This window comes from Osmerus mordax, chromosome 11, assembly GCF_038355195.1.
Source record: "Osmerus mordax isolate fOsmMor3 chromosome 11, fOsmMor3.pri, whole genome shotgun sequence".
Lineage (NCBI taxonomy): Eukaryota > Metazoa > Chordata > Actinopteri > Osmeriformes > Osmeridae > Osmerus > Osmerus mordax.
The window spans coordinates 16,989,944-17,003,734 of NC_090060.1; the positions used below are offsets into that span (position 1 = coordinate 16,989,944).

Below are 13,791 nucleotides of genomic sequence, written 5' to 3' on the forward strand. Positions count from 1 at the left end.
CATCAAGTAATGAATTAAAATATGTAGGCTAATAATGCCAATATCAGATGAAACCAAAATGAAATTTAATTTGACTGTAACTGTCATAACCAAGACAGGGAAGAAAATGCATGAAAACTCAAATGTTCTCTCAAAAAAGTTGCAATGATCTTAACTGATCAAACTGAACAAAGCATATCCACGCAATGATCAGCTCAGTAGGTTGCCCTGTCCAGTAACCCAAATGTACTTGTTATTTTTTAAGATGTTTTGGCCTTTATCAGCTTCCCTGGACAGACAGTTAGGGGTAGACAGGATATATAGCTTACATGAGCAGGAGAGGGGGGGGGGGACATGCAGAAATGGCCTGAGATGGAATTTAATCACCCATGCCACACACAGACACACACACCGGACCGGAACTAGTTTTTTTCTGAAGTGCTGCCGATCGAGCTCTCGACCGGACCGGAACTACACTTTTTTCAGTAGTGCCGCCGTAGTTCGTAGGTTGTGGCTAGCACCACTGAAGAGCACCTTAGGTTGTCTCTCCGGCGTAGTGGAATTAAAATATGAGAATGGTTGCTGCAATATACGTTTAGATAACCCCCCAACTGTCTGGTTAATCTCTTCGTTTTTATTCTCTGAAGAAGCGTCTACACTAAAGAGGTAAGCTAAGATTGATTTGTCAACTGACGCTTACTAGCTAGTAGCAGTGCTAGGCTAGCTATCTAGCCAAAAGAGCTATGGTAGCCCAGTTGTTTGCTAACAGGGCTAGCGAGACGCACTTCTAAGCTTGGCTGTCAATCTGCCTTCATTTCAGATTTTTTACTAAATTGTATCTGACTAGCCCAATTCTACATCAGTCTTGTTATAGCAATACTATATCTTGTGACATACCATTTATTTTTGTCTTTAATAATTGTCCAACGGGTCAACGCCTTAGTACTAGCTAAGCTAGGCTACCTACTCTGTAGTGCAACCAGCTAACTGCGTCTGCTTAAAAACCTGGGTTAAATACAGCAAGAGCTCAGAATCAGAATCAGAATGGGATTTATTCGCCATGAAAGTTTGCACAGACAAGGAATTTGCTTTGGCAGGAAGGTGCATACAATAAACATATACTTAAAATGTAAATATGTGGACTAAATATACTAAGGGTACATAAACTAGCAGTGTGAATCGAAGAACTAGTGCAAGGTATATAACCATGATCTAAGCAGCTGTTACTAAATGAATGACAATGTGCAAATTCATGTGATACCGTGTATTAAAAGATTAGTCGTCAGCCCTTAGCCTAGCTATCACCTGTCACAGTAGCAATGGCATACCGTTAGTTAGATGTAGCTAACATGGGGTATAACGAGTTTTAACTGCAGTTCATCGTTTCATTGGGTTAGTCCAGGAAGTCCTTGTTGTCCTACATAGGCTATGTTGTGTAACCAGTTAGTCCAGGTGATAATGAAAGTACCGAAGAGTAGCAGCTTAACTGTGTCTTAACACAATCAACTTGTGACGTTACTGCAACTCGACGATCAATTTAACGTGGTTTTTTTGGTGTTACAGACATGAGCGGAGCTGCGTTCCCTTCGCCCACGTCAGAGATGGCCGAAATCAACCGGATCCACTATGAGCTCGAGTACACGGAGGGAATCAGTCAGCGTATGCGAATCCCAGAGATGCTGAAAGTTGGCCCCTACGGGTCTGATGACCCAGAGGCTGGCTACCAAGACGGTCACCACAGTGCCATGATGCAAGTCCCAGAGAGGATTGTGGTGGCAGGTAGCTACACTGCTAGTTCTCCAGAAGTTTCCTGCTGTATCTATGGCAGGGGCCTCCAACCCTGTTCCTGGAGGGTTACCTTCCAGGAGGTTTTCGCCCCGACATTAATCCACCGCACCTGCTTCTAATAACTAGCAGTTTGACGTGCTGATTCAGGTTTGTTACAACTTCGGGTTCAAGCAAAAACCTCCTGGAAGGCAGTCCTCCATGGAACAGGGTCGGAGCCCCCTCGTCTGTCATGCGTTGACCCTGACCCCCTCGTTCCTGCGCTGTCCGCAGGAGACAACGAGGAGTCTCAGTTCTCCCGGCCCAGAGACCTGGACCTGATTCAGTCCACGCCACTGGAGACCCTATCGCTGAAGACCCCTCCTCGGGCCATCACCCTCAGCGAGAGGCCCCTGGACTTCATGGAGATGGAGCAAAGTGCTTCCCCAGCTCAGCCCAGTGAGGAGGTGAGAAGGCACTGCTGCCACAGAGGTTCAGTGTGTCCCCTACCATTATATTAGGGGGCGCCCTGCCCCCCCCCCCCCCCCCCCAACGGCCCCCGCCCCCCCCCCCCCCCCTGGAAGGTCAGGTTAATTTTGTAAAAAAATAAAATAAAAAATGTAAAATATTGTTATCAATTTTTTTATATATATTGCGCCAGATCACAAAATAAGTCATTTAAGGTTACCTTTCAAAAACAGGTCTATAGCTTGCGCTTTTATTAAACAAACTAAGTAATTTATCTTATTTGCACGACGGCATGTCATTTCTGTCTCTACATGGTCAGTCCCACGCCCTGCCGCCCCCCCCCCCCCCCCCGCCCCCCCCCAAAGCTGTAAACCTAGGGGAAACACTGAGGTTAATGTTTTGAATGCCCCCCCCCCCCCCCCCCCCCCCATCACACTGTCGTTTCTCTCAGATGCGCTCCCAAGGGCGGTTGCGGAGGGAACGCTCAGCGAGCGAGAACCTTGCTGTTCGTCACAACGGTCAGGTGGCCAGAAGTGATTCCACGTAAGTGCCAGAAGTGGTCCACACTGTGGGAAAAGCGACCTACCTCATCGTCTCTCCTGTGGGTCTCTGCTTGTCTGTCTACGTATCTGTGTCTCCCTGTTGCCTGCACTCTGACAGCTGTTTGGTTGGTGTTGCCCTGAGTGGTGTTATATTTGGCAGTGATTTGGGGGATTTGTGAAAGTAAGTCTTTGAGAATAGTGCTTCTCTTAGCCTGCCAAATATTACTCTTAGGTTGCTTTACCATAAGATCCTTACTCTTTGGATGGAGGAGCTTCCTTATCAATATTACACTGTTCACATTATGGATTTACTTTGTGCTCTTACTCAGAGCATTTGTCATGGTCGAGGATTGTTATGGACTTGTGGTCGTCAAGATCCAATTACTTGCCAATCCAGACTTTTGTTCCAACTATCATACGCTTCTCTATTGAGAGCTTGGGCATATGGTTTTTGTGATGCACTATTTATGGTGTGATTTTCACTGACATTACTCCATCGTGCTAAGTCACTCTTTATTGACTGTCTCCGCAGTTTGTGAAGTCAGGATGGTTTCTACCCCACCACTCCTTTTACTCTTTCCCTTCTCTTTCCTCCCTCGCTCACTCACTCTACCCTTCTTCCCTTGGCCCGGCCGCGTTTGTTGATGGGCAGGGTGACCCAGTCCCCCCCAGCACCTGGCCGTGCTTGTCCCCCTCCCTCTGTGGCTGAGCATGGACAGGACCTCTACAGTGCTAGTGGCGTCCTGTCTTTCCTTCAGTCCACCACGCGCCGGGCTTACCACCAGGTACTGGAGGTCCTGGATGAGACCCACCACAGGTGACTGGCCAATGACACGCCTTCCTGGTGGCATTTTAGCTCAGCACTCGCATTCTTTTTACTGTGCCGCGATATAAAGTCTTTTTTTGCAATCAGTCTTTGCTCCAAAATAAACATTGAAACTGTTTATCGTCCAAATAGTCAAGTTGACTTGACGTATAGTTAACGGTGGACGCTAAGATTGTTTAGATGACGTTTTCTGTGGTCACTACAAGGCATGCTGTGCCTGTTTCTTGTAAATGAAGCTTCTCTGAGGCTGAATTGGTTATAAATGTCTACTATTCTACCTGTGGCCTTTTAGTGTGTGAGACTGGGGAAGATGTTCCAGCCCTCTATACAGTACATGAGACACATGCTGCTTATTGGTCATTAGATTGGTTTTATGAGTCGCCCCAAAAGCTATGTGGCAAGGAGTCGAATGCAGAGTACATTCATAATGTTGCGACAGACTCTTCGAGTAATACTATACCTATGTTGTTTTCTTCTCTCACCTGTTCTGCCTCCCTCTTCAGCAAACCGTCTCTGAGAGGGGGGTCGGGAGCGACCTCTAACCTCTTGCATGATTCCAGGTAACCTCACCTGGCTCTCAGACGTCACATTTCCTTGTATGGTTTTCCTTTTTCTTTGCTTCCTTTCTTTCATGGTTATTGGTAGCAAAGAATTCGTCCACACTTTTAATAATGACATGTTATTATTGTTTGCACATAACAGCTCTGGAAAAAATGAGACCACTGCACCTTACTCTTTCAGTTAAAAAAAAAAAGTTGAGAAGGGCTATTTTGAGTGAGAAATTGAAGAGGCCACTAGAAAAGTGTACCCTTCTCTTCCTCACTCAAAATTGTCTTTCTCAACTTTTTTAAACTGAAAGAATGAGGTACAGTGGTCTCAATTCATTTCAGAGCTGTATATTGTGTTGTAATAGAAGTGCGGCTGCAGATAAATGATCTTATGATTCACAACTTATTAGTACTGAGCATTAGTACTGGTCCAGGACACCATTAACCAGAGGGATGGGTTTCGCCCTTGCTAAAGGTCGGCACTGTCTGTACTGGACACCACGCTGGACGTAGCCCCTGACGATATGGCTGTTATCGATGCTGCAACCCTCCGCCGTCAGGTCAGCACTTCACGCACGTATCCGTTACACGCCTCCACTGTTTAAACGGAGCGAGTCTTTATTGGAATGTCTTCCGCATGAAACGGTTGTTTTCTTCCACGGCAGATCATCAAGCTGAACCGGAGGCTTCAGCTCCTAGAGGAGGAGAATAAGGAGCGGGCCAAACGTGAGATGGTCATGTATTCGGTCACTGTAGCTTTCTGGCTGATCAACAGCTGGGTGTGGCTCCGACGCTAGTGCTGCCAAATTAGAGTGAGGGCCTCGGAATGGCCGTGTCACTGCTTTGTTTTTGTTTTTCGTGTCAAATGTTAGCTGACTCTACTCTTTGCACTTAGTCCTTGCACTGTCCTGCTGTGTGCACAATTAGATGTGTTGTGCAAAGGGATTCTTTTCATTAACTGTATATCATGGATGTACTGTTTTTTTATTTTTCTTTATTTTTTTTACAGTTCTGTATTATTGATTTTTGTATTTCTGTTTTATATGAACATATTCCGAGGTCACAAATGCAAAGAGAGCTGTAAATACTTGTTCATGCTTCTAATAATTGTGCTAGAATTATCTCCAGCCAATAATGGGACTCAAGGAAATGAAGACGAGTAGAAACGGGCTCAGTGTTGCTTACCTTTTATTGGAAGTTGGAGGGAGATGTGAATATATTTGACAGATATGTTCTATTGTAAAATAAAACCTGAGACATTTACTGATGTTTAATAGATGTTTGCTGCAATCAAGAACTCACTGTTGGTATTTTTTTTCAGCAGATGCATGGCCCATATCCATCAAGCCACTGGCATGTTATATAATTCTTTCTCATGTTTTTTAAATAATTTAATTGGGAAGGTTTTTATGACCACAGGTTTATGTTATTCTACCATAACCAATCATTATAATAAAAATTATACATTTTATTTTATTAAAAACCTACAGCAGCATAAATGTTTTTTGTTGTGTTAATGCTTAGCCAAATGTATTTATTCAATCCAACATTGTTGTTTTATCACGAGTCAACAATCTTATTTCCCTGGAAAACAAGGCAAATGTGTTACTATCTGTTGGAGAGATAGCATTGTGGCGTCAGTGAGTCAAACCAAAGATGATATGGTTTAGTGATGGTGCTTTTGGGTCATCTAGCAATGTAAGCTGATAGCTCAAATAGATAGCTGGTTGGTGTACTGTCAAAAGTCCCTAATTTAGTCAACTCCTGATTTATTGGCACCCCTTGGCCAAGATGAGTAATTCAGCATAATGTCACACTGAAAAAAAAAACCTCAACTTTCAATTGAAGTCAATTTATTTTTAGAAAAAAAATCTTTCATCAAGAAATTATTTTTAGTTGGTAAGTACAGTCAAAGTTGTTTTGGGAAAAGTTATGGTAAATCTGTACAATACTTCACGGAAAAGGGGTATGTATGCCTATACAGTACATTTATTTTTGTAGCTATCTGTTACAAGTAAACAAAAAGCATTATGTAGGTTATTCTGTAAAAAAATAAAAATGAAATCTCAGTACGGAATACTATTCCATGACATTTTATGTTTATTAAATATACAGCTCTGGAAAAACATTAGAAATTAATTTAAAAATAAAACAATCTAATCTCTACTTCTATGACGACTCCAAAAAAGCATGGTGTCCTGGCCAACAATTGCGCAAGCAGCGCTCACTGGACAAATGTGGTTTGGCTTTCATCAAGCCTATACTGCCACACTGACTTCAAAACGCTTAATCATAGTGTCCGTTTCCACTTGTTACTTCTTGAATTTTTGACAAGAATATTGGATAAATCATTTGAGAATAGAGACATCAAATCAAGGAACCTTGACATTTCCAGGGTAACATGTCAGTTTTTTTAATATAGGCCTACAGGGTGTATTAGTCGTTGTCAATTTGTTCCTAAATCTACCATTGGAAATGGATGTCAATTAAATAGACTGAAAATTTGCCTATTTATTACTGATTGTGAATTCTCCATGTTGATGTCAGAGAAATGCAGAAAAGGCGGTTTCTTGGTGGACGCGGCTGCGGCAGTTGGGAGAACCGTCTCTGACTTCACGCCTTGAACATGTCGGTGAATTATTGACCTTGTTGCCGTTCCTCTGACGTTTTCGGCGGGCCCGGCGGTTCTTGAACCATACCTATAGGATGAAAAAGAGACCGCTCAATAAAAATGTGATATTTAACTGATTCGTTAATATTTTTTATTTTTTTAACTTTTTCTCACAGTGCGGTTTTCATATCTTACCCTAACTGTCTCCTCAGTAAGGCCGGAGTTAATCGCCAGTTCTGCACGAGCGTCAACGCCAGGATAGTCTGTTATCTCGAAGAGCTGTTCCAGGTCCTTGGTCTGGCTGTCTGTAAAAACGGTACGCATCCTGCACCGCGGTCTTTGACTCGCGGGTTGACCCGGATAGCGATGCACCTGAGAATCTGTAGAGGGGGAAACGCACGGTATTAAAAAAGACAATGACACAAATTTAGCACAAACTAGTTAGAAATTTAGATAAAACCTTGACGTGTCTAATTTCGACCTGTAGGGCCTAACGCTTATAAGCCTACCTCTTTCGTAGGTGAAACCCATGGGTTGCCGAACAGCTTTGTTGGGGTTCAAATCATGATGATGATAACTGAAGGGCCGGTATCCCAGGTAGCAGCCGCGATAACCGATTGGCGCGTGTGATGCGCCCGTGACCGGGATCATGTTGAGCGCGGTCAGGGCCTTAGGCATAGGTATCACGTAGTTCCAATTTCCGTTAAATCCACATGGAACGCCTTGGATATAGACAGGCGGTAGGCCTACATCTCCGACACGGGAGGATTCCGTGCCAGCTGGAAAAGAATGTCCAACTTTTGTTCCAAGGATGTGATCGATGCTGAAGGTAGATATTTTGTTCTCATCCATTTTCAAAGTGCCAAAACTCACAAACTCTTAAATTCGCTGTGGCGTGGGCTGATCAAGTTTAAGGATCTAATCTGTCTTCTCTCTCCAGTGGTCAGGGTAGCCTATACTATCCCAACTGAAATGCAGTCTAAGTCTGAGCCCTAGTTTATATATCTCAGGACATCCTCATGTAGTCTAATAATTATCACCTTGTTAATGTGCAATTAGCATTCCTCTGTACTCAGAGAAAAGTCCGAGACTGACCACAAAGACATCACAAGGTCTTGAAAGAACGTTTGTTTTTAAGATTAATTTACTTTGCTCCAACTGAATCTGTAGCCTAAAACAAGTGATTGATGTGATGATGTTTGTGTACTACTTTATGTGGTACCAGGTGATGTCATTATGCCTAAACCAAAATTGAGATTTTGGTAGACACGTGGAATAAAGTTTAGCTGTAGTATAGGCTATTTCCTGTAGCCTATTGTTTTCTTATATCCGACGGCTACAATCATCAATTCATAAATAGTCCAGATATGTAAGGCATTTTTGCGTTTGTCTAAAAATATGGTGCAGGTATCATTCAGACCGCCAAGTGGAGCCGTTCAGCAAATCCCGGACTTTGTTTACTTTGATGATCCACCGCGTAAGTAGGGCACGCGCACAATGTGTCACCCCGCGGTTTATTGAACTGATGTGAAATCGTTGAACGTCGAGTCAGACAGTGAGTGAATCATTTAGTCATTGATACCGAACACCCGAATAGGCCTACTTGTTATTTCGTGTGATCTTTACCGTTGAAGCTGATGTGTGGAAAACGTGCCTTTGATCCGTAGGCTAGCCTACCGTAGACAATGACACATGTCATTGACACATGTCATTGTTAAAACACATCAGTGCCAAAATGCGCGCTGCTCAATTGCAGTCAATTGTCCCAATCTAATTTGGTTTGCGTTTGATCCAAAGCCATGATTATAAACCCCCATATCATTAACGTGATGCGTTGTACTGGCGTTATTCATCAAAATAAGCATCTCAGAGGATTAGTAATGCCGTTTACCAAGTATGACCAGCAGAGGGCAGTGTTATGCTGGAAGACTCTTAAACAGTCACCTACCCTAGCTAAACACAGTATGTACAACTAATAATACCCTCGATGATTTGTACTCGACAGACATTGAAAAAGCCGCACAAGCTCACATATTTGACAGACAATAGGCTACGCCGTTTAACCACTCATGTCATCTTCATATAACGCTGCCTTCGTTTATTTCTCTCTCACAAACCAGAAAGAGGAATAAATAAGACTGTTTTTGTTTTGACTAGTGCTTTGCCAGTACACAGCCTGTACTACCTACAATCGATCTACAAAACAATACATCTTAATGGAATTAATACAAGAATTCAATCTGATGGGTAATCAGTCTAAGGTCAAGTCTCTTATCAAAGCCCAGTATCTATGATCCTTCTTCATCCACAGTCAAAGGACCTAAGTCGATCTCAGGTCTTCTCTAATGCATATGTGGTTTTAATGGATGATTAAGATCACAGAGAGGCGAGTTGACATGTTTGATATGCTAATGCTACGATGCTTCAAAGGGGGACAGATCAGTCACTAATAGACTCCATGTGAACATGAGAGGTACATACATCTCATCTTCTGAAGGTGACTTCCTACATTCATCCAAGGTTTATGTACTTGTTGTTAATGATGATTACAGGATGTTTGTAAGGCTATTTAAATTGTTGCTATCAGACATTATGAAGGTCAACATTTATACTGCCTGTGAATTGCCTGCATGTTGTTTCCTTGTGAGGCCTGGCATCTTTATATTACAAGTATAAAACACAGAGAACCATAAAACGTTCTGCATAAAACGTTCTGCTTGCCTTTCTGAATTCTGTCTTCCCAGTACCGTAGTTTGGAAGCTCAAGCATCAGACTATTTCTGTGTTACAGTTTAACATCATCCTGCAGATGACTCGGAATGATTTGGACAAACATCCTCTTAACAAGGCTGACATCATCATCGTATCAGCCTGTCTGCATGTCTGTCTGCATGTCTGCCTGCCTGTCTGTCTGCATGTCTGTCTGCCTGCTTGTCTGTCTGCATGTCTGTCTGCCTGCATGTCTGCCTGCTTGTCTGTCTGTCTGTCTCTGTCTACTCTTTCTGCCTGTCTGTCTGCCTTTCTGTCTACCTGTCTGTGTTTCTGTCTGTCTGCCCGCTTGTCTCTGTCTGGCTTTGGGGTTTTCTGAACCCAGAGTTCTGGCTCTAACCCAGCCATGACCTAATTCTCTCAGAGAGAAAGAGATGGAGAAAGAGAGAGAGGGGCCGAGAGATAGAGAGGGGGACCGAGAGATAGAAAGAAAAAAAAGAGATGGAGAGAGAGAGAGAGAGAGATAGGACCTGAATAGAGGACAGAGATAAAATGTCCATAATGTTCCCATCATCTGCAGGGACCGGCTCGTTAAAGTTGATGATCAAACTGGAGGGAGTCCTACCTCAACCCATACCCTCCCACCCTCTCCCCGGATACACACACACACTTACACACACACTTACACACACACTCAACCTTCACTCCTGTCATCCTTCTCCGAGCCATCAGCCTGTGTGTGTGTGACCTCTCAAACTGACAGGATGGGTGGAGTCATCGCAACAGTTGCATCTGGTCTCCTTCCCTGCCTCTCCCTTCATGCAGTCTTCCTCGCCCCCTGCCTCTCCCTTCATGCAGTCTGCCTTGCCCCCTGCCTCTCCCTTCATGCAGTCTGCCTCGCCCCCTGCCTCTCCCTTCATGCAGTCTGCCTCGCCCCCTGCCTCTCCCTTCATGCAGTCTGCCTTGCCCCCTGCCTCTCCCTTCATGCAGTCTGCCTCGCCCCCTGCCTCTCCCTTCATGCAGTCTGCCTCGCCCCCTGCCTCTCCCTTCATGCAGTCTGCCTCGCCCCCTGCCTCTCCCTTCATGCAGTCTGCCTCGCCCCCTGCCTCTCCCTTCATGCAGTCTGCCTCGCCCCCTGCCTCTCCCTTCATGCAGTCTGCCTCACCCCCTGCCTCTCCCTTCATGCAGTCTGCCTCGCCCCCTGCCTCTCCCTTCATGCAGTCTGCCTCGCTCCCTGCCTCTCCCTTCATGCAGTCTGCCTCGCCCCCTGCCTCTCCCTTCATGCAGTCTGCCTCGCCCCCTGCCTCTCCCTTCATGCAGTCTGCCTCGCCCCCTGCCTCTCCCTTCATGCAGTCTGCCTCGCCCCCTGCCTCTCCCTTCATGCAGTCTGCCTCGCCCCCTGCCTCTCCCTTCATGCAGTCTGCCTCGCCCCCTGCCTCTCCCTTCATGCAGTCTGCCTTGCCTCCAGGCTGTCTCAGGGTTACGCAAGGATTCCTTCTGCTCGGCTTTGAGGGTGACGCTGAAATATTTACTCCCAGGCCGATGTGGGGACCGAACCTGTCGACTGCAGCTCCTCTCAGGGTTAGAGGCGTTCACCCTGTACGGATCACACAGTCCCAGGTGGATAGGTATCCCATCACACATCACCACTTGGATACACATCTCATCACATACTATCAGGGAGGAGTACACATATAACCGACCAGCCTCTCCATACTGGTTCTGAGGGGAGCTATTTAGAGGAAATCAGCCCTAACAGCCACTTGAGGTTATCAGGATTGTAACTGGGTCATTGTGGATGACAATGATAATCTGACTGTAGAAAGCAAGGGCTCGTCAGTAAAGGCTCACCAAGTAATAGGCTTATAATGGCTCACTAATGGTATTTTCTGTTATGATTTGAGCGGTTCAAACCGATGTCAGAGGATTCATCTCACGTAGTTGGACCCCGGAGCCCCTATATGGATAAATGAAACCAGTGTCCGTTCGCCAGCCATTGACAGTCAGCCTCACTCGCCCCACTTACATATCAATTAGCTCTTATCAAAGATTCGCTGTGTCTTCCTGGATTGATTCTGGGGGGCTGCAGTACCTTGCACGAGCAGTAGATGGCAATACACACAGCGTACCCCTAACATGACGAGGATAAGACCCTTTAACACCATTACGTAACACCCTGTGGCCCCCTCTCACCCCCACCCCTGCTCACACTGACAACGCCATGAGTGGATTCAGCCTGAAATGCTTTAAGCAGCCTAACACACACACCACACACACACACAGCTGTGAAACACATGGTAGGTGACAACCTGTGTGAACACACACCCAGGAGAGAGAGGGTCCAGGTGCGCGCATTTTTCAGCAGGGATTTTAACATCTTTCACGGCACATTGCTTTGTTCCTTTCCGTGTCGAAACTGAAGCACCCACAAAACAAAAAGACAGATTTGTGTTTCAGACATGACTGCTAACTTGGAACGCCTCGTAACCTTCCGGGTTGTCATGGAGAAGCTACGCTGGTGCCCCCCGGGCTGCTGTCCATCAGGAGGTCAGGAGGAGGAAGACTTCAGGAGGAACGAGAGCAGCTGGCCGTCACACACTCACACACCACGAGTGCACACACTACACACACACACACACACACCATGTGTGCACACACACCACACACACGCACACACACACACACCACACACAGACACACACACCATGTGTGCACACACACACACCACACATGTACACACACCGCACACACACAGACACACACACCATGTGTGCACACACACACCACACACACACAGACACACACACACACACCACGCATGTACACACACACCGCACACACCGCACACACACAGACACACACACCATGTGTGCACACACACACACACCACACATGTACACACACACCGCACACATACACACACACACAGACACACACACCATGTGTGCACACACACACACACCACACATGTACACACACACCGCACACACACAGACACACACAACGTGCCACCCGCTCACTTAGTTCCCACAAATTGGTACATACGTATTGTGTCGACAAACAAGCACACACACACACACTCTGCAAAGGCAGCTCTGATCCCAGGCAGACCTTTGACACCTCCTCCTCCTCACTTCTTCCTCACGCCTGGTTAAACAGCCGCCTCTTCCAACCTGTTGTGCCTCCCTCAGGAGACTGCCAACACACATACACACGCCTAGAGACATGCACACACCTACACACACAACCCTACATACACATTGACACACACACACACACACACCTAGAGACTCACACACCTCTATACACACATCAACACCCACAAACACACACACATTCCTCTCCTGTAGAGTTTTTCCAGCTCATCTTCTGATACTACAGGACCCAGAGTCAGCCTTACCTGGGTCAAAGAATCACCTCGTCCTTCTACTCACGGTTCAGTACAGAATAACAACCAGGAGTACATCATCTAGAACCCACATTTCCAGCAGAGCCGATGATTACGTCAAATCTATTCCTTAAACCTCCATCTAGACCCGCTGTGGAAATATCACATACAAAACAAATCAATCAGAGCCTGCACCCACGTCAACAACGACCTTCAGAATCAGACAGTGTGCAATCTCCTGTCTTTCCATTTCCCTCTGCGACATTTGAGCCTGTCTCACCTTGCTGCAGCTGTGCCTCTCAGCTGATGAACCTGACCCCTGACCTCTGACCCCTGTTACAAAGAAGACTGCGGCCTCCTCACCTTAACGCCTCAGCGCTCACCACACAACCCATTGTTCCGCCAGGCGGACCAATCAGAGGGCCTCCTTGTCCTTCCTCTACACCCCCCTTACACCCGCCCCCCTCCTGCATAATTAAAGACCACAGCAAGAGGAGTAAACCTGCTATGATGCATAATTACAGTGTTTCTGGTTGATAATTAGAAGAGGGCCTAATCTATTCAGACTTGCTCAGAGTGTTATTCTGAGCGAAAGCCCCCCTTTCCTCTCCTCTAGCCCCCCTTTCCTCTCCTCTAGCCCCCCTTTCCTCTCCTCTAGCCCCCCTTTTGCTAAAAAGAGATTTGACGTGAGCTTGGGTTTTAGAGGGGGAGAGCGGTAAGCGTATAATCTCTTCCTCCCTCTCCTCTTTTCTACCTCTCTCTCTCTCCCTCCTCTCCTCCTCTCCTCCTCCTCCTGCAGACGCTGTCTGAGTGTCCTCTCCTCCTCCCTCTCCTCTTTTCTACCTCTCTCTCTCTCCCTCCTCTCCTCCTCCTGCAGACGCTGTCTGAGTGAGCTCCCAGGGATCATGGGAGTGAAGCCATCTTCTCACACTCCAACGTGAATCTCTCCCGCCCTCA

General features: G+C 46.0%; 1 protein-coding gene across 3 annotated transcripts; it reads left to right on the forward strand.

Moving 5' to 3' along the window:
• Positions 1-474: 474 nt before the first annotated feature.
• On the forward strand, positions 475-5,616 carry mffa (mitochondrial fission factor a). 3 transcript variants are annotated; one of them, XM_067245996.1, is made up of 8 exons: positions 488-645; positions 1,543-1,758; positions 2,038-2,210; positions 2,663-2,754; positions 3,406-3,570; positions 4,083-4,139; positions 4,603-4,687; positions 4,793-5,616. In XM_067245996.1, exons 2-8 carry the CDS (start codon positions 1,545-1,547, stop codon positions 4,922-4,924), a joined length of 918 nt encoding a protein of 305 aa, XP_067102097.1. In that variant the 5' UTR covers positions 488-645; positions 1,543-1,544; the 3' UTR covers positions 4,925-5,616. The 3 variants fall into 3 exon arrangements, with proteins under 3 accessions (XP_067102099.1, XP_067102097.1, XP_067102098.1); XM_067245997.1 differs by lacking the exon at positions 3,406-3,570; XM_067245998.1 differs by lacking the exons at positions 3,406-3,570; positions 4,083-4,139 and having other exon boundaries at positions 475-645.
• The last annotated feature ends 8,175 nt before the right edge of the window (positions 5,617-13,791 follow it).

Coding starts and splice junctions, on each gene's coding strand:
- mffa (XM_067245996.1), top strand. CDS start 1,545: ATGAGCGGAGCTGCGTTCCCTTCGCCCACGTCAGAGATGGCCGAAATC. Junction 2,211..2,662: donor CAGCTCAGCCCAGTGAGGAG/GTGAGAAGGCAC, acceptor CGTTTCTCTCAG/ATGCGCTCCCAAGGGCGGTT. Junction 4,688..4,792: donor CTGCAACCCTCCGCCGTCAG/GTCAGCACTTCA, acceptor CTTCCACGGCAG/ATCATCAAGCTGAACCGGAG.